This window comes from Onthophagus taurus, chromosome 7 (genome assembly GCF_036711975.1).
Source record: "Onthophagus taurus isolate NC chromosome 7, IU_Otau_3.0, whole genome shotgun sequence".
Lineage (NCBI taxonomy): Eukaryota > Metazoa > Arthropoda > Insecta > Coleoptera > Scarabaeidae > Onthophagus > Onthophagus taurus.
The window spans coordinates 5,176,384-5,200,006 of record NC_091972.1 but is presented as its reverse complement, the minus strand read 5'-3'; the positions used below and the strand labels follow the sequence as shown (position 1 = coordinate 5,200,006).

General features: G+C 32.7%; 4 protein-coding genes across 11 annotated transcripts in view; 2 read left to right on the top strand and 2 right to left on the bottom strand.

Annotated features, from left to right (window-relative positions):
• LOC111429185 (Down syndrome cell adhesion molecule 4) overlaps positions 1 to 12,209 on the top strand; it is a 117,081-nt gene extending 104,872 nt beyond the window's left edge. For 2 of the 8 annotated variants that reach the window (XM_023065032.2, XM_071197336.1), the window contains 17 exons: positions 363 to 619; positions 3,821 to 4,751; positions 5,153 to 5,446; positions 5,840 to 5,959; positions 6,009 to 6,182; positions 6,243 to 6,839; positions 6,896 to 7,155; positions 7,239 to 7,449; positions 7,500 to 7,655; positions 7,709 to 7,953; positions 8,032 to 8,638; positions 8,695 to 8,988; positions 9,043 to 9,174; positions 9,231 to 9,574; positions 9,799 to 9,871; positions 10,326 to 10,478; positions 10,579 to 12,209. In XM_023065032.2, coding sequence (XP_022920800.2) covers positions 363 to 619; positions 3,821 to 4,751; positions 5,153 to 5,446; positions 5,840 to 5,959; positions 6,009 to 6,182; positions 6,243 to 6,839; positions 6,896 to 7,155; positions 7,239 to 7,449; positions 7,500 to 7,655; positions 7,709 to 7,953; positions 8,032 to 8,638; positions 8,695 to 8,988; positions 9,043 to 9,174; positions 9,231 to 9,574; positions 9,799 to 9,871; positions 10,326 to 10,478; positions 10,579 to 10,907 — 5,177 coding nt within the window. In that variant the 3' untranslated portion in view covers positions 10,908 to 12,209. The remainder of the gene's footprint in view (positions 1 to 362; positions 620 to 3,820; positions 4,752 to 5,152; positions 5,447 to 5,839; positions 5,960 to 6,008; positions 6,183 to 6,242; positions 6,840 to 6,895; positions 7,156 to 7,238; positions 7,450 to 7,499; positions 7,656 to 7,708; positions 7,954 to 8,031; positions 8,639 to 8,694; positions 8,989 to 9,042; positions 9,175 to 9,230; positions 9,575 to 9,798; positions 9,872 to 10,325; positions 10,479 to 10,578) is intronic. The other 6 variants (XM_023065034.2, XM_023065033.2, XM_023065035.2 and 3 more) reach the window with 6 other exon arrangements.
• Positions 12,210 to 14,552: 2,343 nt separating this feature from the next.
• Positions 14,553 to 16,627, bottom strand: LOC111429168 (spartin). Its single transcript, XM_023065009.2, has 4 exons — positions 16,296 to 16,627; positions 15,742 to 16,240; positions 15,557 to 15,691; positions 14,553 to 15,499 (listed from the first exon to the last, which is right to left on the bottom strand). Exons 1-4 carry the CDS (start codon positions 16,404 to 16,406, stop codon positions 14,907 to 14,909), a joined length of 1,338 nt encoding a protein of 445 aa, XP_022920777.2. The 5' UTR covers positions 16,407 to 16,627; the 3' UTR covers positions 14,553 to 14,906.
• Positions 16,628 to 16,757: 130 nt separating this feature from the next.
• LOC111429169 (ATP synthase subunit b, mitochondrial) lies at positions 16,758 to 17,986 on the top strand. The gene is made up of 4 exons (XM_023065011.2): positions 16,758 to 16,846; positions 16,939 to 17,048; positions 17,113 to 17,361; positions 17,423 to 17,986. The coding sequence occupies exons 1-4, from the start codon at positions 16,819 to 16,821 to the stop codon at positions 17,783 to 17,785; spliced, it is 750 nt and encodes a 249-aa protein (XP_022920779.1). The 5' UTR covers positions 16,758 to 16,818; the 3' UTR covers positions 17,786 to 17,986.
• Positions 17,987 to 22,025: 4,039 nt separating this feature from the next.
• Positions 22,026 to 23,549, bottom strand: LOC111429157 (Nucleoporin 62kD). Its single transcript, XM_023064995.2, has 5 exons — positions 23,416 to 23,549; positions 22,913 to 23,324; positions 22,675 to 22,855; positions 22,338 to 22,616; positions 22,026 to 22,271 (listed from the first exon to the last, which is right to left on the bottom strand). The coding sequence occupies exons 1-5, from the start codon at positions 23,474 to 23,476 to the stop codon at positions 22,113 to 22,115; spliced, it is 1,092 nt and encodes a 363-aa protein (XP_022920763.2). The 5' UTR covers positions 23,477 to 23,549; the 3' UTR covers positions 22,026 to 22,112.
• Positions 23,550 to 23,623: the final 74 nt, after the last annotated feature.

Here is a 23,623-nt window from a genome sequence, read left to right as displayed (position 1 = left end):
TATTGGGAGTTATATGAATTAGTATTATTCCATCTCTAACGATAACATATTTATATTATAAAAACTACCCCCTTTCATCAAGTCTGAGTTCACCATCTCGAGGGCCACTTAAAAGAGAGAAGTTCCAACTCCAATACTAATTTAAGGAGTTTTCGCGTGTTCACCGAATATAATTTGCATTGCAAATAAAATTAATATCAAGACGTCTCGTGGTGAAATAATATTTGCTTCTCTTCATTTAAATTTACGTTTTACTAACATTGTAAGATTAATGATATCAAATGAACTCCTCAAAAGTTCGATTTGAGTTTAATGAGATGTAAAATTTATAATTTTATCTAGATTTTAATTTTTTGTTTTAGGAGAAGTACAAATATCGAACTATCCCAGCAGGATTATCGTAACCGAGCCGAAAGATCCCGCCGCACCTAGGATAACCGTCGACAAGTACAATGCACGTCGCGTTGCCCTCGGCGAGGACGTGACGATGCCTTGTGTTGCACAAGGACATCCGGTCCCAACGTACTACTGGAAAAGGGAACTTCAGGGCCAGACCGTACCTGTTGCATTGGGCGAACGACTTTCGATGATCTCAGCAGGATTACTTAAAATATCCAAGGTATTGGAGAAAGTTATAAGAGCATTTATACATAACCGTTTCACGTTCATATTCATTATATTAATTAAAAGAGAAATAAAAACATACAATATTGCTTTAAAAAACACGATCAAAAAGCTCACTCATAGATATATAAGCACAAATATAACCTACTTACTATTTTATACTTCAACAATTCGCATTGTAAACTCCCACCGCTCGTTTTATGATATCCGCGAGGTATTCGCTTATTCTTAAATAAACCTGCCCGAGTTAGATCTATTCATCACTAACGCGAAACGTAACTCGAATTCCAACCTTCCAGCACCACATCGTCAATATTAAACATTCCAGATCGGAAGCTACCGGTAGCATAGGTATTGCAGAAATTTAATTATTCGCAGGTATACCTGCCTCTGTTCGAAAACGAACGCGGTAAAGATACGCTCATACTATGAGTACTCAATTGAATTCAAACCACCTCTAAATATAATTTTGATTAATTCAAAAATAAAATTTTAGAAATCAAAATTTATTTATTAACGTCTTAATTTTTCGAAAGTGTCATTTTAAGATCTCCGAAGTCTTGTGTCAGAGTTCATTAAGAATCGTGTCACTTAATTACCTGCATAAATTCGTTGTAATAACGCCCCCCACTGTTGCATTGTTCCGGAGAAGTGAGTCGTTCTTCAGCAACCCAGGAAAATTACGAAACACCCCTTTTCAAAGGGGTTCGAGGAGACTCCCCGTGTCTTCACTTCCTATATTCGCCCTTCTTCACAATGGGCTTTGTTTGTTCTCGGTTGGCGCCGGGTTTTTAATTAAACGTATAAAGCGGTCAAAAACCGGTAGCGATAACGCTCCGGTATGTTTCAAAGCAAAAGGGGGCACCTCTTGTACTTCACCCTCGAATCTCAAACTTTATAGATTGCACACAAGTTTATCACCTTCTCGTGAAAATTATCAAAAACAGATTTAATAAATAGGTTGCTATATCACCAAGTCATTCGTGCAAATAATGATGAATATTTCAGTTTGAGATGATTAAGAATTTAATTTTTTGCAACACGATTTCAAACAATACCATTCCATCTACATATCCACAGTATATGGTTAGCTATATATCCACGAACTACACTGCACTTTAACAAACACTAGAAATTTGAATTATGCGACCTATTGCTAAAGTAGAAGTATTGAATTAACCCTTTGTGTCCCAAGAAGTAAAAAATTTTGAATCTTTGTGACAGAATTAAAACGCTATCAAAATACACTCAGTAAAGGCCTTTGGAATCAATTTTAGCAAAATATGCAATCTCCCTATTTTCGCATAATTCAAAAATTTCTGGAAGCCGTGTCTATTGCAATTAAGAAATGAAACTTATTTTAAATTGAAGCTTAAAGCTTTCTGTTTAAATCGATGTATAATAATCGTTGGGTTAAATTAGAAAAATATTGAGAAAAAGAGTATTGAGTTAAAACTAACATTTTCGTATAACCTAAAAGTGTTAAAAAAGATGCTAATTTAAAGATTCCTGGAATGCCGTATTAATTGAAATTAAGGAATGAAATTTATTCTAAATTAAAGCTCAAAGCTTTCTCTTTAGAATGATATATAATAATCGTCGGGTTGGATTGGAAAAATATTGAGAAAAAAAAGTTGAAATAAAACTTACATTTTCGTATAACCTAAAAGTGTCAAAAAAGATACTAATTTAAAAATTCCTGGAAGCCGTATTGATTGAAATTAAGGAATAAGACTTATTCTAAATTAAAGCTTAAAGTTTTCTCTTTAAAATGATGTATAATAATTGTTGGGTTGGATTGGAAAAATATTGATAAAAAAAATGTTGAAACAAAACGTACATTTTCGTATAACCTAAAAGTGTCAAAAAAGATGCTAATTTAAAAATTTCTGGAAGCCGTATTGATTGAAATTAAGGAATGAGACTTATTCTAAATTAAAGTTCAAAGCTTTCTCTTTAAAATGATGTATAATAATTGTTGGGTTAGATTGGAAAAATATAGAGAAAAAAAATGTTGAAATAAAACTTACATTTTCATATAACCTAAAAGTGTAAAAAACAATGCTAATTTAAAAGTTCCTGGAAGCCGTATTTATTGATATTAAGGAATGAGACTTATTCTAAATTAAAGCTCAAAGCTTTCCTTTTAAAATGATGTATAATAATTGATGGGTTGGATTGGAAAAATATTAAGAAAAAAAATGTTGAAACAACACTTACATTTTCGTATAACTTAAAAGTGTCAAAAAAGATGCTAATTTAAAAATTTTACAGTTTAAAATGTCGGGACACAAAGGGTTAATGTTGAACCGCATTTCTGATAGATATAAACTCTTAACTAATGTTGAATGAGATTTTCTGGACGGTAATTCAGCAATTGTTCAAAAATCATCCATTCACGAGACTTCTCTAAGACAAGTAATGAACTGTAAATAAATAAGGATTTGTGTAAATTTCTCAGTATATTAGGGCGTCGTAGTTGCAGTTTTGATTCGACACTTCTGTTCAATGTATATCAACATGACACTTCAATTAAGTGCCTAAGATGTTGAACATCACTGGATGTGTGGTCATCAAGAGGCTTAGTTTTATTTCCATATCTGGCTGCACCTTCATCATTGGGCTTCCTCGGAAAAGTTCTTTGAAACAAGTATAAATTAGTTCCTCAATTTATTATTCAATTTTGACTAAAAGAATATAGAAATCTCGTTATCAGTAAGTCAAACTTTGCAATTCTAAATAATAGTGATATGCAAGATTAGTCTAAATAGGTTCACATACTTGAAGAGGTGGTTTTTCGTTTGGGATATAACTAATATAACGTAGCTGATTGTATTTACGTATTCATAGATATTTGCATGTTTATAATTTAGTAAAAATATCTCATCAAAACCAATGGAAAATTTAAATGATCACCGCAAATTAATTTATCAAAATGAATTGATGTTTTCCTGATGTATGAATACTTTATTTCAGGAAGCAATAATTATATCTAACACGAGCCACGTGTCCCCGTTAATTAATCCAATTATTCTCGGTATGAAAACCACTAACTGTAATGTTGCGGTTTTACAAATGATATAAAATTGAGTTTACACGTCATCAATTTAATTAATGTTTTGCTAATTAAGCATAAACCAGTATTCAATTTATATTATTTTATGCGTAATATTAAAATGAAGGTATTTATGTTTAGGTTCGATTGGAAGATAGAGGTGTTTATATATGTTACGCAAATAATTCGGCAGGTGAAGAAAACGTGAGGGTAACTTTAGAAATAACGGCCCCATTATCGGCTCACGTGCAACCCCAAGTTCAAATTGTCGATGTAGGAAAAGAAGCGAATTTTCAATGCATAATTAATGGTTACCCGGTATCCCAAGTTTCATGGCTTCATAATGGAAAACCCGTAGCGCCCGATAATAGAGTTGAATTAATGGTAGAACCACCTAGATTAACGATAAAACGATTGGACAAAGACGATCGCGGTATGTATCAATGTTTAGCGAGTAACAATTGGGATCAAGCCCAAGCGACGGCCGAATTGGATATGGGTGATGCGGGACCAGAACTGATATATTCCTTTTCCGAGCAAACCCTTCAACCAGGTCCAATGGTTTCGTTAAAATGTGTAGCTTCCGGAAATCCACCGCCTCAATTCACTTGGGCTTTGGACGGGTTTCCAATTCCGGAAGATCATCGATTTTTAGTCGGACAATATGTTACAATTCAAGATGATGTAATCAGTCACGTAAATATAACTAGTGTAAAAAGCGAAGATGGTGGGGAATACACGTGTACGGCTCACAACAGCGTTGGAAAAATATCGCATAGTGAAAGAGTGAATGTTTTTGGATTACCATATATACGTGAAATGCCAAAAGTAACCGGAATAGCCGGAAGTAGGTTAACTATTAAATGTCCCGTAGCTGGACATCCAATAGAAACAGTCACTTGGGAACGCGAAGGAAAACTTTTGCCTGTAAATAGCAGGCAAAAAGTTTACGCAAATGGGACTTTAGTTGTTGAACAAACCCAAAGAACCGAAGATGCCGGAACGTACACGTGCCAAGCACAAAATAGACAGAGGAATTCAGCCCGTAGAGATGTCGAAGTGCAGGTCATCGGTAAGTATGTCCTTTGATGTTCCTCGTTTTATGAGTAGAATAAGAAAAATAACTATTTCATGTCGACTCGGGAAAGGTTCAAATAACATCTTTTGTACCCCACGGCTAAATATCGAGTAAATATGTGAAGTTATCCGCCACTTCTGCTGGATGTTTAACATTCCAGGAGGAGGATAATTCCTCAGGGGGTCGTTGAAAGTTATACGCAACCCTCTATATACGTCGGTCATGTAGGACTAACTTAAACTCTTATATCCACTCCGGGATTAATTAGTAAAGTTTTATTAAACATGCTCCATGGGACTTTTATGTTACATTACGTAACAATTTAAAATGTTTATTTATTAATTTTTCGAATAAGTTTTATGTATATTCGATAAATTTAAGTTTAAATTTTTCAGTACCGCCGGAAATCCTGCCAATCAATCCCATGGTGAATTTATTGAGCGAAGGGATGCGAGCTGCGATCACCTGTCACATCATGAAGGGGGACTTACCCATCACCTTTCGATGGGAACGCAATGGTAAGCCGGTGTCGAACAACGTCGCCTTGGGGACTACCGTCCGTAGGATTGACGAGTTCTCCTCCTCTCTGAGTATCGACCGTGTTGCTTCCGCCCACAGCGGAAACTACACCTGTATAGCGAGCAACGTGGCCGGAGCCGAGAAATATGTTGTACCTCTCACGGTCAATGGTAAGATTTTAATTTCTTTTCGTCCCTTTCTTTTCATTTATCTCGTTAAAAAGGAAAGAAGAAGCTATTTCTTGTTGGAATCTCATTTTGTCTTTAGTCTTTGGATAGCGTTATCTCGTCGTTCACGGGTCCCGTTAATGCCGTAAACTGCCGGAGTTAATGTGTCGTAGATGGAGATATACGCGAACGAGACTCGGTTTCGGCGAAATAGCCCCCGGAGCTTGATACGATACACTCCATTTTGAGCTTGTGCCAAATGGAGGTGTTGCATTACTACGAGATTTGTATGACGGATAGTTGCGAAAAGGTTTTCGGTGCCAACTGAATTCAAATGAAATTGCTAGAAAATTGTTATGATCATGTCATAAAATTACTTTTTAATTACAATTTTAGTTCCTCCAAAATGGACTGTAGAACCAGCGGATGCAAGTGTAGCTGCTGGTCAAGAAGCAAGTCTTCACTGCCAAGCTGAAGGTTATCCAGCTCCTGTAATAACATGGAAAAAAGCTGTGGGTAAGAACCAAAACAAAATTAGAAAACACGATCTAATTAACTCCCCCAGGACAACAACCAGGTGAGTACAAAGATTTTTTGTACGAACCAAAAGTGCATCAATACCATAACGGAACGCTCAAATTCGAACACGTCTCCAAAGAAAACGAAGGTCATTATTTATGCGAAGCCAAAAATAACATTGGTACTGGAGTTAGTAAAGTAATTTTTCTAAAAGTAAACGGTAACAATTTTTATCACGCTTATTTTGTGCAAAATTAAGTATAAATAAATTATTATTTAGCACCAGCTCATTTTCTTCAAAAAAGTAAACAAGTTCAAGTTGTGAAAGGTGAACAAGCACACCTTCAATGTTCAGCTTTAGGTGATACTCCAATGGAAATAATGTGGATGATGGGTAAACAAAGTATAGCTGGAGATGGTGACCAACGATATACGATAAGAGAACAAGCTCTCGCTGAAGGAATGGTGTCTGAACTTGGTATCGAAAGAACGATTCGTCAAGATTCGGGAATATTTACATGTTCAGCAACTAATGCTTACGGCCATGACCAAATGGCCATTCATCTTGTGATTCAAGAAATTCCCGAACCGCCTAGAAACGTAAGAGTTGTAGAACAATTCAGTAAATCGATAGGTTTATCTTGGACGTCTGGTTACGCTGGAAATAGCCCGATAAATAATTATATCGTGCAATATAAACTTGGTTCGGATTCTTGGCCAAACCAACCATTAAAAATAACCGTTCCGGGACCTCAAACTTCGACTACTTTACACAATCTTCGACCTTCTCAGGTGTATCATATCAGAGTTTTATCAGAAAATCGTTTGGGACTTAGCGAACCTAGTCAAATCGTTCAAGTAAGCACTCTAGAAGAAGGTAAGGTATTAATTTTATTTTATTTTGTAGTACATAAAAAGATTTTTTTGTATTAGTTCCAAGTGGATCACCTTTAGATATTAGAGCAGAAGCTAAAAGTTCGACTGAGATAGTTGTAACTTGGGAACCTCCGCAAAGAGATACGTGGAACGGGAATCTTTTGGGTTACCATATCGGTTATCAACCAGTTTCTGATTCTACCTCGCAAGAATCCGATACATATACATTTAAAAGTGTTGAAGTTCGAGCTCATTTCGGTGGTGAAGCTACGTTGCAGGGGTTGGCTAAATTTACCACTTACAACATTATTGTACAAGTAAGTTTTGTTCTACCATCGTATTGTGTATTTGAGTATGTATTTGTATTTAAATTTAAATGAGTTATTTTTTCGATCATTAGGCATATAATAGCAGAGGATCTGGTCCGGCAACTGATCCAATCACGGCGAGAACTCTCGAAGATACCCCATCACTACCACCAGAAAACATTCAATGTTCTGTTCTCAGTGCGCAAAGTATTCGAATAACTTGGGAACCTCCATTATTAGATGGAAGAAATGGTAAAATTCTTGGGTATAAAATAACATATCACTCAGTGGGTGAATGGTTTGGTAAGATTTTTCACGTTAATTCGACAAAGTTGTTAAAATGATAATTTTAGACAATGACGATCAAGAAACGAAAGTCATCTCTTTTAAATACACAACTTTAACGGGTCTACAAAAATACACCAATTATAGCATAACAACTCTAGCTTATACAACTATAGGTGATGGAGTTCGATCAGAACCGATTTATTGCCACACTGATGAAGACGGTTTGTTTGAAAATTTGCATTAATTATAATTTGTTTTATTTAATTTATTTTAGTTCCAAACGCACCAGCTGATATAAAAGCTGTGTTAAGTGCCCCCAACAAAATCTTAGTATCATGGTTACCTCCAACACACAGTAACGGAATTTTAGTAGGTTATACTTTTTATATGAGTACGTTAGAAGATGGCAGAGAAGAAGGTACTCATAAAAGACTTTTAAATGCGGATACGGAAATGCACGAAATCGATAGGATGCAACCCACTGCAACTTGTCAGTTTTGGGTTACATCTTCAACAAAGGCGGGTTAAGTTGTTACACTTAAAGTAACATAATTGTTTTATTCCTAATTAATACTTGTGTTATATTTAAAACGTTAGGTTGGTGAAGGTGAGAGTAGTCACGTTGTAACCATATCACTATCAAAAACTGTTCCTGCAAAAATAGCATCATTTGGAAGAGAAATTTTAAGCGCTTGGAAACAAGACATTAAACTCCCTTGTAAAAAAGTTGGAATACCTGCCCCAGCTGTCGTTTGGAGAGTTAATGATTTACCATTAGAAATCGGCGGTCGACGTTCGATAACTCCCAATTCAACTTTAATCATAAAAGACGTTCAAAGCGTTGATCAAGCAAATTATTCCTGCAGCGTTGCCAATGAATATGGAAAAGATATAATCGTGTATTCTTTGAGAATACTCGTTCCTCCCGAAGCACCAGATCTAAAAGTTCTTGAATCATTCACAGATAGTTTACATTTGAAATGGGTGGATCAAAAGAATGGTGGTTCTCCCATTTTGGGGTATGTAATTAATTACAAACGCGATCACGGTGATTGGGAGGAATTGCAAATATCTGCACGAACAGATGAGTATGTTTTAAGAAATTTATGGTGTGGAACAAAATATATGTTGTATATCACTGCATTTAATCGAATCGGAACCGGACTTCCTTGTGATATTGTTACCGCCCATACAAAAGGAACGGGTAATAACGAATTCTTCTTAAATAATTGATAACATAAATAATAACGATTTATACAGTTCCAGTAAAACCAAAACAATCCCAAATGTTAACAATGAACGCAACAGTAGGAACGGTTTGGTTAGATTCTTGGGGTGATGGAGGATGTGGAATTTTATATTTCGTCATAGAATATAGATCGGGAAGAAGTGCTTCTTGGTTAATGGCCGCAAACCATGTAAAACCAACAGAAAGAATTTTTAGTGTAACCGAACTTTGGCCAGGAACAAGCTATCAAATACGAGTTACCGCTTATAATAACGCTGGTGATACATCAGCTATTTATAATTTTACAACTCTAACAGTTCAAGGAGGTAAACATAATTAGATACTTTATCATCGATCGATTTTAAAATAAACTAAATCAGCTGTTCCAGAATTATCGCCACCAGTTTCGCATTCCGGTGACCATCCATTCGCAAACGTTCGCGTTCTTCTACCAATTTTTCTATCACTCTTAGTGCTTACAGCATTAATCGGAGCTCTATTTTGGAGAAGAAGTAGATCTTTATCACTTTTCATTAAATCCTTTTCTTTTAATCGTTATCTTTTTAAGAAGTTCAAAGAGAACGTGAAAACACTCAACAGACCATCGGGGAATCTCCATCGATGGCCCAAATTCAAAACAAACAAAATCGCGATCAACAATACTTAGCTGTTCGAGCCGGCAGAGGACAACATCACCTTCCCGTTGAGACAGACACCTTTAAAAGTGACACGGCATCAGCAGACTACATCGAAGATATTTGTCCATACGCGACGTTCCAGCTATCGAAACCGGCTTACAGCGAGAGTTCTTACAGCGGGAACGTGTACAGTGGGCCGTACCATTCGGTACGAGGGTCTTTTGTCTATCACGATGTTAAACCTCCACCTATTGATAAGTTTAATTTAGGACGTGTAAGTTTTTTTAAATCGGTTTTTTCTGCACCGTTGTGTTTAAATCCAATCCAAAGACGCAACTCAATCCATCTACTTACCCGAATGGTTTTTTGCTTAGTTACCGATGTTGTGTATAATTTTTTTTTATTAATTTTGAGTTAGAATGAATGTTTTATTATAAATTAATTGACGAAAAGAGTCTTGAGGAAAAAGAAATATTCTTATTGATTTTTTTATTTCAGAATAAAGAACCTGAATATAGTAAGGTGAGAAGGAAAGGTGGAAGGTTAAGAGATCCTCATTCAGAAAGTCAAGGTAAGATTTTTTTTCTGGTTAAAAAAAAGATTCTATAGCTTTTAGTTTTTTATGTTACCGCTAAAGTGTATAATCCCATATTTCATAAAATTAACAGTTATTTCATATACATCAACTACTTATATAAAGAATAGTTGTAATTTAGTAACTTTGTTTATAAAGATTAAGGAAAATTAGTGTTTACAAGTGTGAATCATCCCATGAAAGAATGCTATGTAAGGTTAGTTTTCTTTTGAAACGTTAATTAAACCGTGAAGGAATGTTAGGTAAGGTTCCTGAAAAAGAATGGAGGGTAAGATTAGTTTTGTTATAAATTATACACTTCAACGGTAACAAGTATAATAAAGAGGGTAAACGGGATAAAAAGGGCCATTGCTGCTCAAATTAAAAATTTCAATTAGAAATCAAATTGATTGAAACTAAAAATAATGTCTAATAGTGATATATATTTCAGAATCTGATAACCTGGGCAGCACTGACTCGGAGGTCAAGAAGATTTTAACTCTACACCTCCCTATTTCAGAATACGACACGCTTGGCAGCGATTCTGAAGGAGACGGTCGCGCTACCAGCCAGGAATTGATGACATTCACTCACCGAATGCGTGGTAATCAACTAGAATCAATAAAGAGATGATTAAAAAAAGAGATTTCAAAACTTTTTTAAATTAATTCTAGAAAATTTTTGAAACCTAAATTTATTTTTAGGTGGTGCTGAAGGTTCTAGTTCTTCATCGGAAACATCTCCACCATCAGGAAGCGTAGGTAGAAAACCTTACCCTTCGCGAAAAGGAAAATCGAAAGCGATTGCGATGAGTAAACGCCACGTGAGAAGTAGCAGCGGATATTCGAGTCACAACGATGAAACAACTTTTAGCATATCGCACGCGGCTAGTTTTAACGAACGTATCCATCCCCCAACTAGATTCTCCGACCTGAATCCTCGCGAACTGAACGAGGCCGAATGTGAAAAAGGGCACAAGCACGGTAGAGGACTCTCCAAATTAAATAGGGAAGCGTTCCAAATTAACGTCTAGGCTAAGACTGAGTCCAATGAAGAAGGTTATTTATGGTACTAAGAAAAATTGAGCAAATAAAAATTAAAGAAAATATTGATTCCCCAAAATATTCGCAATTTACAAAAAAAAAATTAGTAAAACTTCAGTTTTTCTATGCTCATCCGTAAAAGTAAGTCGTGTAAACTTGAGTGTGTACAGAGGACATATCTGTAAACGATTTTAGCATTAAATTGAATGTTTATACAATGAGGTTTGTATTGGAAATTTTTTGAATGAGTACAGGAGTTGATTTTTTAAGGAAAATTTGGAATGGGATTAGGTAAGAGTCTTGTTTTTTAATGATCTAGAGTAGAATACATATCAACTTTTTAAGTACGAATTTATAAATATGATACAAATTCGTGCTTAAAATAACACAAAAATTAATTCTTCAGACAATCTTTTTTATAATACAACTCTAGTACTCATTTAATGATACTAACCCAAACCATTTTTGACTGTTAACTGTATTCCCACAAAAAAATTGTCACAAGCACATAAAAAAACATTTACTGTATCTTCAACCAAAAAAAAAAATAATAATAATTCAAACCATTAAAGATTGCACCAAATATAAAAAAGAAAAATACTGTCTTATGAAAAAAAAAATTAATTAAACACACGCGAATCTCGTTTAATTTTAATCCCCGGGGATAGAAAACAGAGCAGCAGCTGAACTGAAGAGGAGTGCAATGGGTGTGTGAAAAGAAATTATAGAGAGAAAAAAAGAGATGTGGTAGGTGCCTTTCCGAGGGAATAAAAAATTGTATCGTCGCAATGTACTGTTCCCTATCTTCCACACTAAATGTGCCAAACACGAGCTTGAGGTGAAACCAAGTGTGTAGAAAAAAAAATTTAAAGAGAATACTAAGATAATTACAACTAATAAAAAAACGTAACACAGAAAATATGAAAACAAAAAAAAATACTGTACGTTTAGCTAATTTTATAGATTGTTATATTTATGAAGTTATTTCCATCCTTTTTAATTTATTAATTCTTTTCATGTACAAGTAATTCCATTTTGAATGAACGGAGTCACATTCTAGTCATTAAAACGTGTATGTGTGCCAATCACACAAGTCTTCATATTTTTTATTAATATTTCTCCAATTATTTTTCGTTTTACTATAAAAAGAATATTAAATTTATCTTATTAGGACGACATCTCTGTGCTAAATTGAGGCCAAAAATGTCTCTCTTTTTTGGATATAACGTTTTATTGTAATAATGTTAACTGTAACAACAAAAATGAGAAATAATAAAATGTTGTGTTTAATATTTTATGTTTTATTAATAATTTTCTCACAAACTATAAGAAAATTGAATTTAGATCACTCTATGTTTGGGATGATTGAATCACAATTAGTGTTATCACAGCCCCATTTCTATATCCATGGAGATATTTCATCTTGATTAAGTGTAACAAACAAGTCTTTTGTCTACAATATTTATGGCACATCATCATTTACATTAATAGATTCGGCCAACTCGTTTAACCAATTTAGCAGACAGTAATATCTTTAATCAAATGATTCTAGTTCTAAGTATAGTGTTAGTTCTACATGGTAACAGTGCTAGTGTAAAACTTGAACTAACAGTAGACCTAAAACTAGAAATATCCTAACTAAAACTTTCTAGTTCTAGGTCTAGTGTTAGTTCTAGTTTTAATTGTTGTGCATCGCTAGACCAAGAACTAGTATTATTCGAGTTTGCAATATAGCTATATTCTTTTTTCGACAACTAATTTAGCAGGGAATTTCTGTCGTTACTACCAAACTTGAAACTCGAAATGAGTTAAATTATTTTTTAATAGATAATTTTTAGCATGTCAATTTTCAAAGTGGTCGCCAAAACTTTTCTATTCACTAAAAAACGAGAAGTTTCGTCCTATCTTATTTAGAAAAAAGATTCTTATTTAGTACGTTTTAAGACACAGTTTAAGAAAATTATTGGTTTCTTAAAACGAAATATGCCGAAAAAAAGTACTTGAGAAAATCTCTTGAAGACTACCTAGCAATGGTGAGGTTGGTAATGAAATTGATTAAATGTCACTAAGTTTAAATAAATTTTTTAAATTGCTTTTAATTCATATTAATTACATTATGTACTACTATTATATTCATTTTTTGTTTTTAATTGTTATTTATTTATTTCTATGTTAATTACGTTGCAACATAATTTCAAAACTGAGATGTTTTCCAGATTTAGTACCTTTATTTCTCTTTATATTGGTACTATGAAATTGACAACCTCCGTTTGAGGTTATATGATTTTTATTTCAAAAATAATTAATATTTTCCACTCAAAACGAGTGGAAACCAAGAAAAATCAACCGTAAACAAGTTAAAAAACACGTTTAAGAAAAATCCCCTGGCATAACTCAAAACATTCTAGTTTTATTTAGACCTAAGAATTGATATAACCCAAAATTACGATTTTAATTTACTTACATTTTCTGCATCTTCCATCTAAGTATGCTTTTGATGCTAGTTTTAGGTCTGTTAAATGTGATCCCCTTTCAAATCGTTTCTTTAATCCAATGGTTGCAATTAAAACTTAATTTTTGAATAAAGTTTAAACGTCAATGTGACACAAATTCAATGTTACTAACTGTAACTAACTTCACAACAATTATTTGTCAAAATTAAATGACAATTTTATAAAACGTTTTTTTACGAAAATTAATTAATTTATGCTTAAATCATACGAAAAAAGTAATTAGTTTAGGTTTTTTTTAATATCAAATCTTTAGAAACTCCCAAAAAATTGAATTAAATTGACGTTTTTTGAAATTTTAACGTTTCAAATAATTATTATTATTCACCACTATTATTCACTCCGTGAAAAATGACTACCATTTTGTTTTAGAAAACTCATTAATAAGGTATATAAGGTAGTCGTAGACAAATTAAATTTATTGAATTAATTTTGTTTGTAGTTCCAATTATTTTTATAAATATTTATAAATACCATATAAATACATAACCTTTTTCGAGAACTAATTTAGCAGGGAATTTCTGTCGTTACTGCCAACCTTGAAACTCGAAATGGGTTAAATTATTTTTTAATGGATATTTTTCATTAAAAGTGCATGTCAATTTTCAAAGTGGTCGCCAAAACTTTTCTATTGACTAAAATACGACTAGTTTCGTCCTATCTTATTCAGAAAAAATCAAAATTTCTTATTGTGTACTTTTTAAGACGCTTTGTTTGCTTATTAAAGAAAATTATTGGTTTTTTTAACCAACCTCACCTTACAATGGTGAGGTTGGTAATGGAATTGATTAAACGTCACTAAGTTTAAATAAATTTTTTAAATTGCTTTTAATTTATATTAATTACATTATGTATTACTATTACATTCATTTTTTATTTTTAATTGTTATTTATTTATTTGTATGTTAATTGCGTTGCAACATAATCTCAAAACTTGTTTTTTTTCCAGATTTAGTACCTTTATTTTTCTTTTATTGGTACTATGAAATTGACAACCTCCATTTGAGGTTATATCGTTTTTATTGCTAATAATTAATATTTTCCAATCAAAACGAGTGGAAAACAAGAAAAAGCAACCGTAGACAATTTAAAAAATCCGTTTAAGGAAAATCGAAACACCCGGCATAACTTAAAATTTTCTAGTTTTAACTTTATTTAGACCTAAAAAATGATATAATCACTTGAAATTCCCAGGCCCAGATTCCTGGTATAAGTTAACCATAACAACAAATTAATTGAAATTAATAGTATATAATTGTAGGCTTGTGTTGCTCAACTAAACCAGACACAAAAATATAGTATTCTACCCTACTAAAATTTCGAGGTTAATTTTTTTTCAAAAATAATTCATTTCCCAAAATATTTATTTCACACTTTATTCCCAAATCAATTTTTACTTTTACTTTTTTTAATTATGTATAAAAAATATATAAATTCAACATTTTATATTAAATTAACCATAAAACCCCCCTCTAAAACTTATTGTTGAGTATTAATAACAGCTTTTCCAGTATTTTTAACAGTTTGTTTAACAATACCAATTGGCAAACATTTTTTCGCTTCATGATTGATAGTAAAAACATTTCCAACTGTATTCATACTACTTAAAGCGACATCCCCTGCAGGGTGTCCATATTTGCTCTCAATAACTTTAACGGTATTATCTTTTAAACTATTTCCTAATATTCCAGCAGCCGTTTCTAAACCATAATAAACCGTAGCCAAACCTGCAACAGCCCCACCGGTTATAGTTAAAATGCTTTTTACTTTTTTCGAAGCTTCTTCTTCGCTATATTGGAAAGTGGATTGTAATAATTTGGTTCCTTGGGCTTGGATATGGGGTGCTAAATATTGGCCTAATTTAGAAGTTGCAATTCCAACTTTATCAGCAACAAATCCAACTACTTGTGCGGTTTTACTGGTTGTTGCTTCAGTTATTTTCGCTCCCGATTGAACGTAAGCAGGGATATTTTTTGGTGGACCTTTAGGAGGTGGAGGCTGAATGGAATGATCAAGAAAATTTCCGATTCTTGTGCTTGAAGAAACAATTCCATCAGCTAAAAATTTAGCACCTAAAAAATTTTGATTATTAAAAGCATTTTTAAATTTATTAATTATTTATAAATAACCTGCAGCTATTTTAGATGATAATTTTTCATCAAAACCCTCAACAATTTCAGGGTGTTCAACAATAACTCCTTCAAGAATATTTGTTAATAAATCATAAAACATTGGTGCTTCATCTTCCGGAAGAACAATTCCAACTAAAACAAATTCAATTATAATAAATTCAAAAAAAAATTATTATTAGTACTTTTTTGATCTGTATTAATATCAGGGAACATAAACGCTCCAAATTGCGATTTAAAACAAGGTGATACACCAGGAACTAAAGGATAAACCCATTCATTTATTTGTAAGAATTTATTTGGGACATCTCCGTCTGTTCCAAAAACAACAAGCCTTTGAGATTCCGAATTTGAAAGTACAGATCCTTCTTTATCAACATAATAAACTCGTGCATTTTCTGTGGTAAAAATGACATAAGTGTTGGTGGCTTGAACAGCTTGAGAATCTAAATTGTTTAATTCCTCAGCTAATTCAGCATAAGTAATTGTATGACTGTTTTGAGATTCACTCTTTTCTAATGAATCAATCCGCAAGGTAAGTTCTGATTTAGTTTTCTTTAACTTTTGAATCATTTTACATGCTTCATGAAAACCGGCAATTTCATCCTCGTCTTCTGGGTAAGTAACATGAACATTCATTGATTGATCTATAAAAGTTATAGCTTCTTTATACTTTTCAATAGCCTAAAAGTTAAAAATTTAATTAATTATAGAAATAATAATGATAAATGGTACAAACCTGACGTGGTTTTTCTTGTTCTTCCAATTTTATAGCATCATCAACACTTTTAAAGGTTAAATCGTGAAGACATTTGATGTTATTGAAAGTCTTATTCCAATCCGCATCCATTTTAGTAGTAATTAAAATGAATTAAAAGAGGTTTTGAGTATTTTTGATTTGATTACAATGACATAACCTTAAATATCTTAAAATGACAGATGTCAAATTAGTTGGGTTTTTTTTTGTTACGAAAGCGAATAAATAAATGAAATAAAAGTAAATTAATAAAATTGATTTAAGTGTTTTATTTTGGTTGGATAAATTTTGTAGAATTTAGTTTAATTTAGTGAAATTTTTGTGTATTAGATTTTTAATTTTTACACAGTTGGCAGCCACATTACATAAGACATGCTATCCTTTTCTAACTCACTACAGATACGGCCATCTTTTTCATTAATCTCGGTGGTTTTACGAGATCTTTCCATCGCACCACGATCAGCCCTTTTTTTTCCATTTGTAGTCACATTGTAGGGGCCACAAAATGATGTCCAGAGCCTCTTTATTATCAGGTAAACAATAACTTCATTGGTACAAAATTTTACAACTTTTAAATGTTTATGTAATACATCTGTATCAATATTTTTTGTGACGTACTTTTTAGGTAACCAAATAAGAAACGCTTTGGCTCTAGCCGTAAGAGCAACAGCAACCACTCCAGCTTCATCAGCTGCAGCTACTGATTCTGGAGCATGTAGCACCTCCTCAAGACCTGTAAGACAAAACTTATGATTGATTTATCCTGGTAACATGGAAAATCATTCATTTTTGTTTGTAGGTAAGGCAAGAACCTGGAAAGGTCCGCCTTGGTTTTGTCCCAGAAGAATGGTTCACCTTCTTTTATAAGAAAACTGGTGTAACAGGACCTTACACTCTTGGTATAACTCTCACCACTTATTTAATGAGCAAAGAAATTTATGTTATGGAACATGAATATTACTCAGGATTATCTTTGCTTCTAATGTGTGTTATGGGCGTTAAATATATGGGACCAGCTGTTGCTAAATGGCTTGATAAAGAAATTGATGTAACAAAATAAATTCTCAAATTATATTAATTTGTTATATTAATTAATATTTATTAATTAGGAATACGAAGCTGGTTGGAATCAAGGTAGAAAAGATCAAAAAGATGGTTTAGAAGAGATGATCCAAGATGAGGAAAGGTTGCAATGGAGTTCTGAAGGTCAAAACATGTTGATTCAAGCTAAACGCGAAAATGTAGCTTTACAATTGGAAGCTGCTTACAGGCAAAGGGTCCAAACCGCTTATCAAGAAGTTAAGAAGAGGTTAGATTACCAAGTTGAAATTCAAAACATTGAAAAACGCATCGCCCAAAAGAATTTGATCGATTTCGTCGTTAGCAAAGTGAAGAGTTCCATTACTCCTGATCAAGAGAAGCAAAATATTGATAAATGCATTTCCGATTTGGGTGGTTTAGCAAAAGCGTAAATAATTTTTAAATTCATTTTAAAAGAATCAATATAGTAAACAGATTAAAGTAAAAGAAAAGTCATAAAAAATATTAGAAGTGGTCATTATGAAAATTTAAGTTTTATTTATACATTCAATTTTTAAAAACATCTGGTTTATTATATTTTTGTTTATAAAAGAACGAAATATTGGAGAAATTATTAAATAATCAAAAAATAATTATTTGTTTTTAATTAATTTTCTTTTCCGTCGACCGTGTATTTATATGATTTATAAATGTATACAAAATCATTCATTAATGACACCTATTAATAAACGATTTTCTATTAATAAACGATTTTAAGAAAGTCCGACCGAACTAAATAGTAGTCAATTTAATAAATATTCTCCAATGAAATTTGTAATACCGACCCAACCGACCACTATATCTATTCGGTAAGACTACAAAAATAAATTATGACACATTAAAAGTGAGGTTATTTTGCCAGTGACAGAATTGGGAGATTTTTCAACGATGGATTTTCTCTATTTTGTTGAAAAGACGGTCAACGGAAAAATATTGTAACTAACTCGTATATTAAAATGCGATTAATTATCTCAATAATTAACGCGTTCGCTTCGTTTCGCTCGCTCACGCGTTAAAATATCTCGATAATTAATCGCCTTCATTAATAGACTTGTTGGTTAAATAACTAATATAACTCCTAATATATGAATGCAGTAACCATAGTTACAAAACTAATGTACACTTGCATTATCTCACATAAAATGCGACATGGCTTAAGGGGGTATGCCACCTTGGAGACTCAAAAATAAAAATAACTAAGATTTTTTTGCTGCGTGGGGAAAAATGCTGTCTAAAAACGGATTGTGGGGTTTTTATAAGCAGCTTTTCTAGTTTTAAAAACGTATTTTATTTATTAACAATAAATAAAATTGCCCCCGCTACATGTCTGCAATATTAGGCTTGCAATAAAGTCCCTAGATTTACAAAGTACCGCGGTTCATGAAGCCTGTTTTCGAACCAAAATGACAGTTTGACAGCTTGTCACTGCATCTCACCACTTATATATTTACAAAAATATTGCCGTCTTGTGCAAAAATGGCAGTAAGAAGGACTTTCGACTCTTCAGAGTACCACGCTTTGATTATATATAATATGGATTGAGCCAACGAGAGATAGCTTGCGCAAGGTGATCGAACCGAGATAGACATAGAAGCGTACTGACATATAATGGGCGTGCGTTAATTTTGGCGGTAAATTTAAAACAAAATTAAATGAAAAAAAAATAAAATAAAATTTCCTTATTATTTATAATACTTACAGGTGATGTGAAACTGTATTATCGCGAACTTTGCACACGAAACAATACATTTTTAAACATAACGGTGAGACTGGCTGTGACACAACAAAACGATAAACGTCAAATGGAAGAGGTTTGACACTTTTGTGCGCATGCGCCCGTCTGTTTAGTACCGTGTTATGTCTATCTTTGTTACACTTTCACATTATCGCTTTCCATCTGCGTCTATTCACCTTGAGCCACATTTTTGTTAGTAGATATATTCAGTTAGCTCAATCCATATTATATATAATCAAAGGTACCACGAAAAAAAAAAGAAAGGAAATTTGGCGTAATGTTATCAATAGAACGACATAGTTTTAAATTTCCCGCTTGACTTTCGAGCCAAAAATGGCGTCAAACCGCGGTACTTTGTAAATCTAGGGACTTTAGCTTGCAAATCATGCAGGGTCAATTGGTGTGCAGGATTTCTCATAAACCGGAAGTCTAATAATCAAATTTTGAGAACGATTACTTTTCTAAATTCAAAAACTAGGTAGGATTTTTAAAAAATATTCATTTTTGGTAACATGGTGCCGATTTTATCAGAAATGTCATTTATTGATAAAAAAACGTACGTAAAAATGGTTGTAAAAGAAACAACTTCAGATACATTGAAAAACGGAAAAAAGAATTTTTTGAAAATCCGTTTAAAAATGTAGGCAGTTATCATGCGCACAAACTGGAAAAATGTAATTTTTAGAAAAAGGCGTTTGTTGATCAATACGAAAAATAAAAATTTTTTTTTTCGAAGCCTCTAATCAGCGATTCCTGCACCGTACATTTGTCCTTCCTGATGGTTATTCTTTTATTCTGTAGCTAATCTGTCTGACAATAAGCTTCTACGAGCTTCTTTAACCTCATTAGGAGTCATTAGCCATGGAGCGCTCAACGTGGGCAATCCGACGTAGGACCACGATCTTCCAATTATTAACTTTAATGCTTGTAAGACCGTCATTAAAATTACAAGCGGTAATGTCGGACGCGATGCCAACCACTTTCTTACCACTATGAACCGTTTTTGGTATAGACTAGTAGTGGAACGGATATCCGGCAACTATCCGGTATCCGGCCATTTTTTAAAAACCGGCCGTATACCGGATAGTTACCAAATATCCGGCTTTGGCCGGATATTAAAAACCTATTAGTTAGTACTCCTCCATTCACAGGAATTAGTATCTTTTTTAGATGTTGGACACTGCAGATAATAATCAAGTTCAACTCCAATAGGACTTTTTTCTTTTAAAACAGTACTTGAAATTATGCTTTTCTTTGGATCGTTGAAACATCTCTATGACGGAATCCACTTCCATTGTTCCTGAAGATTCGGTATGGTTTATATCACATTTTTCTTTATGATCTTCGACCCAATTTTGGTATTCTGCAGTGTCTTTACCTTTCCAGTAACTGCACTTTTTGCAAATTTTTGACATTATTTCCAGATCAACTATTTTACCCGCACGTCATCCAATCAATGTTGTTACAACAAGTAAAGATGAAAATCCCTGCACGATATGCAGAATCTCCCATTCCTTTTTTACCACCCATACTTGCAATTATACGCACTTCGTAAACACTCGTTTTTAACATTTGCCATTGAAATGAGCGAAAAGTAAACTAACTGTCTAACAAATGTCAAAATACATACATATGTATATACAGGGTCTTAAATCAGCTAATTACAATCAAAGTAGGCGCCGAAATAACGCCGTTGGTCAGCTTTAAATGTCAAAAAAATTACAGTTTCAACAATAATTATGAATAATTAATAATCTATGGTCATTGGTAACTGTCTTCGGCCATCAACTTTTTGGAAGAGTTTTAACGCTTCCGGTGTTAACATTTTTTTTAGTATTTTGGATACTGTGGATTGTGTAATTTGTGTATTCGGGTAAATATTATTGAACAGTGTACAAACTTCACTTTGAGTGCGTTTTCTATCACCTGCACCGTACCCATACATTATTAATATTTGGATTCTTTATCGTTCGCTTAATTGCGCCATATTTGTTTAAACTGTCAATTTGTTGACATTTAAATCTGTCAACGGATTTAATATTTTTAGGGAACGCATTTTTTCTCGATATTTTTCTAATACAACCATATGATTTGATATGTTCATCGCGTAGAGAGATTTATCCTCTATTAAAATGTGCAAAAAAAAAACATTTAAAATAACAATGTTGGTTGCCATAGCAACGAAACAAAGAACAATGTAAACAAGTAAGTATCGCCAAAAATGCGCCACAATTAATAAAGAATTTTTTATTTGAAACATTTTTTTTTAAACCACAAATGGCGAAGTTATTTATTGTTGTTTATTCCAGACATTTGAGACATCTGTTATAATCGAGTAAAAAGCAAAGACAAGAAGTTACAGTGCGTTACAAAAAAGAAGTTTTCAGACAGAAAAACGCAAATTTTTCGGTCAATGGATTCTCATTCTAAACAGTCTAAATTACATCTTAAACAAAAAAAAACACATTTTTTGTAAAGGAAAAGTTTTGCTTGGAAAAAGGAGACGCACTGCACTTGCTTTTTTCACAATCACTAAAGGTTTAGTGATAATGCAATTTTATGTGATAATTTATATTTATCACTAAATTTTCAGTGATAATGGATTTTGCATTTTAACTACCACTGAATAGACAATTGTACTGCAATTTAGTGGTAGTGCAAAAATACCCAAGCCTGCTGTATAGTTATACTAACCAATATTTTTAGTAACTACAATTTGTATAATATTTTTGATATTAAGAATATTTTCAATTACAAAAGATAAAATGGCGCACTCATATCAGTGCAGATCAATACTTTAAGGTTTGATTGACAGGATAATTACAAATGGATCTTCAACAAAGTTATGCAAAGAGAAGAGGCGATTATTGCTGTTCATTTAAAATAATATAAACCAATTTTGTTGTATTAAATTTATGAAACGATTTATTTATGACTTTATTAATACAAACTGTTTAACGCAAAGTAACCAAAAAAAAATAATGCTAATCATAAGTTCTTTGCAAATTCATCTCATGATTTCTCTTATTCATATCATGCATTTTTGAAATTTGATCCAAATGAGTGGAAATTTTAGAAGTGTTTCTATCAATCCATTGCAATGAATTCATATGAGCGTTTAAGATGCGTCCAATCTGAGTGACCTACAACAAAAAAAAATCGAAAATTTATTTACATCTAGATTTAAAATAGAATTTAAAAAATATTACCGGATTTGAAAGCTCCTGGTTTTTACTCGCTTCATTTAAATGTTCGATAATCTCCTTTAAATCTTCAGACATTTGTTTTAGCTGAGTATCGAGAGTTTCAGCCATTTGGTAAGTTTGATTTCTATCAAAATCAGTAACTGGTATTTGAGATAATTCTTTTTCTAAAGGCACCACTAAATCTTCAAGTTCTTTTTGTTGGGCTAGCACAAAATCAAGTTCTTGATCTAATTGTTGTTGTAAGAGTTTAACACGAGATATTCCATTACTTAAAGAAAGAATCTAAACAAAATTAATATTAATTTAATTAATTATTAAATTAAGTGGCTTTTTTGTATACTTTTTCTCCATTTGTTATTAACAAACGATCCCAAGCATTAATTTGTTTAGCTTGATTGGTAAAATGCTTTCCTTGCTCCTCCAATTCCACGGTCCATTTATTTATATTATCTTCCAGTTGTGTAAAAGTTAAAGAACCAGAAGGTAAAGTTGAAATAGCTGGAGCTGCGGAAGTTGTAGACCTAAAAATAATTATTTCATGTTTATTTCAAAAATTACAATTTTTTGATTATTCTTACAAAGAAACTGCACTTGAAACTGCAGCTAAACCTGAGGCTAAACCAGTTAAAGAATTACTTGTAGTAGTTGTTGTTGAGCTGATAGGTAATTTAACAGCTAAAGTCGTGTTAGTTAACGAAAACCCTGTTGAAGTTGTCGTAGCTGGAGTTGTAGTCGTATTTGATGTATTTAAAGAAAACAAAGATGGTGTGGTGGTTGTTGGTAAAGAAAATGATAAAGCCGCTGGAGTAGCACATGACGCTGGTGTTGTAGCTAAACCAGTAAAGCTAAATTGGGTTGTATTTGAAGGGGCTGAAGTTCCCAAATTAAATCCTGTAGCAGGAGTTGTGGTTGCTGTAGCAATTGGAGTACCCAATGTAAGGGTGGGTTTTGTAGTTTTCGCATCTCCAGCGCCGAAAGAAAAACCAGTATCTACAAACACATTTGTTTAGTCACTGTCAAATTATTAAATTTTGGTTTTTTGAAATTCCAAATTTCTATTCTTAATAATGAGATTACTTACTTGTCGGTGTGGTTGTAGGCAAAGTAAATCCAGAAACGGTGTTGTTAGGATTTAAAAACATTTTCGATGATCAATTTAACATAACCTTAACGAACCTAAACAAGCCAATTTGACAGTTATACAATTTCAGTACTGTTAATGCATAAGCGTCAAAATAACTATATTTGAAGGAAATCTAAATATTATGTTGTATATTTAAAGAAGATTA

Bases quoted from the DNA above. Each gene is read 5' to 3' on its own strand.
- LOC111429169 (XM_023065011.2), top strand. From the start codon at position 16,819: ATGATGTCCAGAGCCTCTTTATTATCAG. The intron at 16,847-16,938 runs GTAAACAATAAC...CGTACTTTTTAG, and splicing joins CAGAGCCTCTTTATTATCAG to GTAACCAAATAAGAAACGCT. The intron at 17,362-17,422 runs GTAACAAAATAA...TTTATTAATTAG, and splicing joins GGCTTGATAAAGAAATTGAT to GAATACGAAGCTGGTTGGAA.
- LOC111429157 (XM_023064995.2), bottom strand. From the start codon at position 23,476: ATGTTTTTAAATCCTAACAACACCGTTTCTGGATTTACTTTGCCTACA. The intron at 23,325-23,415 runs GTAAGTAATCTC...ATGTGTTTGTAG, and splicing joins GCCTACAACCACACCGACAA to ATACTGGTTTTTCTTTCGGC. The intron at 22,856-22,912 runs GTAAGAATAATC...AATTATTTTTAG, and splicing joins GTTTCAAGTGCAGTTTCTTT to GTCTACAACTTCCGCAGCTC.
- LOC111429168 (XM_023065009.2), bottom strand. From the start codon at position 16,406: ATGGATGCGGATTGGAATAAGACTTTCAATAACATCAAATGTCTTCAC. The intron at 15,692-15,741 runs GTACTAATAATA...AATTTGTTTTAG, and splicing joins TATTAATACAGATCAAAAAA to TTGGAATTGTTCTTCCGGAA. The intron at 15,500-15,556 runs GTTATTTATAAA...AAAATTTTTTAG, and splicing joins ATCATCTAAAATAGCTGCAG to GTGCTAAATTTTTAGCTGAT.